The following is a 6,000-nucleotide window of genomic DNA, read 5'->3' on the forward strand; positions in this document are numbered from 1 at the left end:
AGCACTTCCTTATCTTAGGCGATCTTTGACTTCAGAATGATATGTATTCAATAAGCTGTTTGGATTTTTGTATTCTCTTTCCTTCTGTCATTTATTTTGTATACTGGAATTTCATTTTATGCCGTTCATAGTATCGATATGTATCATTTTTTGGTATCTATATATTCAATGCGAGTTTTCTGTGCAACTAACATTTTATTTGTTTAATTTTTGCATTCATACCCAGTACTACTCCATGTATAGTCATGACTCATTATCGCTGGCAGGAGCTTGATCTAGGTTGAAGCCGAGCGATATAAGACACACACACACACACACACACACACACACACACACACACACACACACACACACACATGCCACTCGTTTCTCATTTGTTATTGGTCATTATTACTTCACTGTGATTTACTCATACTTTATTGCATCACATAGAAAGTTCCCATGGGTTCACTGTTCCTGCGAGCTCACTATGAGTCTACTAAACAGGAAGTTTGAACAAATAGAGCTGTTCTGTGGCTAACTGGCCGTTGACTGTGGAGTTAGCGGGAATAAAACTTGTGAGCCAAGCACCTCTCTCTCTCTCTCTCTCTCTCTCTCACTCTCTCTCTCTCTCTCTCTCTCTCTCTCTCTCTCTCTCTCTCTCTCTCTCTCTCTCTCTCTCTCTCTCTCTCTCTCTCTCTCTCTCTCTTAGCCCAGCCTCGTCACGCTATTCACTAGTGTGTGTCGAAGTGTGTCGTCAGACCAAGAGTGCTATAAATGTGCGTAACTATTCTTTTAATAAAACTGTAAAGGTCACCGGATCTTCATTAAGTACCATGGAACAAAGAAAGACTAATCCAGCCTTACAACGTAGATTATATCATGATATGGGTATTATCTTCCTTTGAAGTTCTTACTTGGAAGTGTGGTCAAAGTCAGTGGGTTAACGGGTGGTGGGTTTGCCTGAGGTCTCTGCACATGTTATTTGTATTTGGTGCTGTATTATTTTCAGACAATTTGACTGAAGATAGGCAGCGCTCGTGTGCTCGAAACGTCCCATTATTTCAAGAACGATGCGAAAGTGAATAAAAGGCATTTAATTCAAACTTTACATAGTGAAGCAAAACGTGTGATTGAGGGGAAAAATACGTTAGAACGCTAGAATATCTAACTAGGAGTCTGTACTTCTGTAATCTATCATCACAGGAGAAGTATATCAGGAGGATACGAGACTTGATCGTAGATAAATGATATGAGGATGTATCACTGAACGAAAGTTTAATATTGAGTCAGTAGTGTAAGATGGTAGTGAATCTATCGAACTCATGGCTTCCATAACAATGATTAATACAAAAGATATTCAAACATTTAGTCAAATTTCTTTCTTATTTATTGGTCATACTGATGTTTCCCAGACAAGAGCTACGACTTCAACTACCAGCAAGGAAGGATACTGAGGGACGAGATGACCATCTTGCCTGGAGATTCCTTCATAACGGAGTGTGACTACGACTCTGGAGATCGTCCGAACCCAACATTTGTAAGTTCTGGCCGGCATGAGGCAGTCATATGATCCACTCTTCAAGCAACAGGAAGTCATTCTTCCTCTGTACACTGCATGGTAGGGGTAGACGGTGGCTGGCTCTTTCATTTGTCTGTTCTCCATAAACACACAACCCCAAGGAATATCTCTCCAACACTCTGGTCTCCACTAGGAGCAGAATGGCCCACACAGACACCTACTCCACTAGTCGAGGAAGAATTCACATCAAACACATTCCCAGCAGTGACAGTGGAATCCACATAAACACCATAGAATGCAAGTCACCAATCAAGTAAGGCTGCTAGCCTCTTGAGCACGACGTTGAGTTCCACAGGTAAAATGACACGGCCTTTGATCTGATCCTCAAGAATCTTCACTCTTCAAGTTGATGAAACTGTAGAATGAACTCAAGCATAATGTCAAAACATTTGTTCTCAGGTAGTGTTACTGAGGGTAGAGCGTTTATGGATGACTTAGGCTAGGCCAATTGTGTACTTATGACCCTTCAGTGGTCTTGGTTTCCTTTAATGACATGGGTCTTAGTTTAGTCCAGTAGCCTGATATTGTAATATGTGTTTTCTTCCAAATGTCAGTGATCTATAAAGTGCTAACATACATACGTCAGCAGGATCTTTGATGACGATATATGAGCGTGACCTTTAACGTGACGCTCAAGGCTATTCCATCATACCATACAGTTAGGTCGTCATACTCAAGGCTTCTTCTGATTGACCTCTTTTTCCCCTAGACTTTTTGACGTCAGTAAATACAATGTTTGAATATTTTCAGTTTCAGTAAATTAGAAGTGCTTCTACCTGATCTTGACTTTCATAAGCGTATCATCAACAAACTTTGTAAACAGAGTTATATCAAACTCTGCCGGGCAAGTTACAACCACTTCCTCTCGTGGCAATAGGAGAATCCGTTTGCTAGGGGTAGACATATTGGAGAGCCCATTGCCTCTCCATCGATCCTCTAACAGAATCTGAATGAAGTCCGGCCACTCGAGGATTGCCTGGTATGAAACTTTCTTCTTCCGTTATACAGCTAAGCGGTGGAATATCTTCCCTCTTGGGTATTTCCCTCTTCGTATAACATTTTTCGTTTAAGAGTCAGGTCTACTAACACCTGCGAAGCCCTGATAAATTTCTACTCTATTTTTCTTGTAAACTCTTTCACCGGAGGTGGCTTTCAATGGGGCATGTCGGTTACGATAAAAGAATGTTTCTAAAATTATCAATTGTAACAAATGTGTGTTTCAAAAACTGAAAGTGGATGGAAAGAGATGGGTGATTATTGGGGCCTATGCACCTGGGCACGAGAAGAAAGATCATGAGAGGCAAGTGTTTTGGTAGCAGCTAAGTGAGTGTGTTAGCAGTTTTGATGCACAAGACCTGGTTATAGTGATGGGTGATTTGAATGCAAAGGTGAGTAATGTGGCAGTTGAGGTAATAACTGGTGTACATGGGGTGTTCAGTGTTGAATATGAAAATGGTGAAGAGCTTGTACATTTATGAGCTGGTGATTGGGAATGCCTGGTTTAAAGTGAGATATACATAAGTATACGTATGTAAGTAGGAGAGATGGCCAGAGATAGTTATTGGATTACCTGTTAATTGATAGGCGCGTGAAAGAGAGACTTTTGGGTGTTAATGTGCTGAGAGGTGCAACTGGAGGGATATCTGATCATAATCAGGTGGAGGCGAAGGTGAAAAATTGTAGAGGTTGAAAAGAAGAGAGAATGTTGAGGTAAAGAGAGTGGTGAGAGTAAGTGAGCTTGGGATGGAGACTTGTGTGAGGAAGTACCAGGAGAGACTGAATGCAGAATGGAAAAGGTTGAGAGCAAAGTACGTAAGGGGAGTGAGGGAGGAATGGGATGTATTTAAGGAAGCAGTGATGGCTTGCGCAAAAGATGCTTGTGGCGTGTGAAGCGTGGGAGGTGGGCAGATTAGAAAGGGTAGTGAGTGGTGGGATGAAAAAGTAAGATGACGAGTGAAAGAGAAGAGAGAGGCTTTTGGACTATTTTTGCGAGGTAATAGTGCAAATGACTGGGAGATGCATAAAAGAAAGAGGCAGGAGGTCAAGAGAAAGGTGCAAGGGGTGAAAAAAAGGCAAATGAGAGATGGAGTGAGAGATGATCATTAGATTTTAGAAGGAGGTAAATAAAGTGCGTAAGACAAGAGAACAAGTGGGAACATCGGTGAAGGGGGCTAATGGGGTGGTAATAACAAGTAGTGGTGATGTGAGAAGGAGATGGAGTGAGTATTTTGAAGGTTTGTTGAATGTGTTAGATGACACAGCGGCAGATATAGGGAGTTTTGGTCGAGGTGGTGTGCGAAGTGAGAGGGTCAGGGAGAATGATTTGGTAAACAGAGAAGAGGTAGTGAAAGCTTTGCGGAAGATGAAAGCCGGCAAACCTGTGAGTTTGGATGGTATTGCAGTGGAATCTAATAAAGAGGTAGACTGTGATTGGTAGATTGGTGAGGATATTCAACGTATGTATGGCTCATGGTGAGGTGCCTGAGGATTGTCAGAATACATGCATATTGACACTGTACAAAGGCAAAGTCAAAGGATAAAGGTGAATGTTCAAATTACAGAGGTATAAGTTTGTTGAGTATTCCTGGGAAAATTGTATAGGAGGGTATTGATTGAGATGGTGAAGGCATTTACAGAACATCAGATTGGGGAAGAGCAGTGTGGTTTCAGAAGTGGTAGATGATGTGTGGATCAGGGGTTTGGCATAATAGAAAGGGTAGTGAGTGGTGGGATGAAACAGTAAAATTATTAGAGAAAGAGAAGAGAGAGGCATTTGGACGATTTTTACAGGGAAATAGTGGAAATGTTTGGGAGATGCATAAGAGAAAGAGGCAGGAGGTGAAAAAAAGAAAAGGGCAAGAGGTAAAAAAGAGGGCAAATGAGAGTTGAGGTGAGAAAGTATCATTGAGTTCTAGGAAGAATAAAAAGATGATTTGAATGAGGTAAATAAAGTGCGTAACACAAGAGAACAAATGGGAACATCGGTGAAAGGGGCTAATTGGTGGGTAATAACAAGTAGTGGTGATGTAAGAAGGGGATGGAGTAAGTATTTTGAAGATCTGTTGAATGTTTTAGATGATAGAGTGCCACATGTAGGGTGTTTTGGTCAGGGTGGTGTGCGAAGTGAGAGAGTTAGGGAAAACGGTTTGGAGAAGTGAAGTGTTTTAGATATATGGGAGTGGATTTGGCAATGGATGGAACCATGGAAGAGGAAGTGATTCACAGGGTGGGGGATGGGGGGAAGGTTCTCGGAGCGTTGAAAAATGTGGTGTGAGGTGGTTTCATCGAGTTTTATAATGAAAGGGTAAGAGAGATGTGTTGTAATAAAAAGAGTGTGGTTGAGAGAGCAGACGAGGGTGTTTTGATATGGTTAGGTTACATGGAGAGAATGAGTGACGGAAGATTGACAAAGAGGATATATGTGTTAGAGGAGGAGGGAACGAGGAGAAGTGGGAGACCGAATTGGAGGTGGAAGGATAGAGTGAAAGAGATTTTGAGCGATATGGGTTCTGAACATGCAGGAGGGTGAAAGGCGTGCAAATAATAAAGTGAACTGGAACGATGTGGTATACCGGGGTCGAGGTGCTGTCAATGGATTGACCCAGGGCATGAGAAGTGTCTGGGAGTAAACCATGGAAAGATTGGTGGGGCCTGGATGTGGAAAGGGAGCTGTTGGTAAGTTGTTAGGGAGGTGAATATAAGAGTTTTGGAGGGAGGGGTAAGTATGCAGTCTGTTGTGGATGAGTGGGCTTGGGAAGTGAGTCTGTTGTTTTTCGCTGATGATACAGCGCTGGTGGCTGATTTGGGTGAGAAACTGGAGCCCCTGGGGACTGAGTTTGGTTAAATGTGTGAAAGAAGAAAGCTAAGAGTAAATGTGAATAAGAGCAAGGTTATTAGGTACAGTAGGGTTGAGGGACAAGTCAATTAGGGGGTAACTTTGAATGGAGAAAACTGGAGGAAGTGAAGTGCTTTAGATATCTGGGAGTGGATTTGGCAGCGGATGGAACCATGGAAGCGGAAGTGAGTCAAAGGGTGGGGAAGGGGGCGAAAATTCTGGGAGCGTTGAAAATGTGTGGATGGCGAGAGCAATATCTCGGAAAGCAAAAATGGGTATGTTTGAAGGAATAGTTGTTCCAAAAATGTTATATGGTTGCAAGGCGTGGGTTAAAGATAGAGTTGTGCGGACGAGGGTAGATATGCTGGAAATATGTTTGAGGACAATATGTGGTGTGAGGTGGTTTGATCGAGTAAATGATGAACGGATAAGATTGATGAATGGTAATATAAAGAGTGTGGTCGAGAGTGCAGAAGCGGGTGTTTTGAAATGATTTGGTGACATGTAGACAATGAGTGAGTAACTATTGACAAAGAGGATATATGCGTCAGAGGTGAAGGGAACGAGAAGTGGGAGAGCCAAATTGGAGCGGGAAGGATGGAGT

At 42.3% G+C, this 6,000-nt stretch overlaps 1 protein-coding gene across 1 annotated transcript in view; it reads left to right on the top strand.

Moving 5' to 3' along the window:
* Positions 1–6,000, top strand: part of LOC139748902 (DBH-like monooxygenase protein 1 homolog) — a 148,496-nt gene that overhangs the window by 82,898 nt on the left and 59,598 nt on the right. The window contains exon 10 of the mRNA XM_071662265.1: positions 1,395–1,519. Within this exon, the coding sequence (XP_071518366.1) occupies positions 1,395–1,519 (125 nt within the window). The remainder of the gene's footprint in view (positions 1–1,394; positions 1,520–6,000) is intronic.

Source organism: Panulirus ornatus, chromosome 6 (assembly GCF_036320965.1).
Source record: "Panulirus ornatus isolate Po-2019 chromosome 6, ASM3632096v1, whole genome shotgun sequence".
In the NCBI taxonomy this organism is placed as follows: domain Eukaryota; kingdom Metazoa; phylum Arthropoda; class Malacostraca; order Decapoda; family Palinuridae; genus Panulirus; species Panulirus ornatus.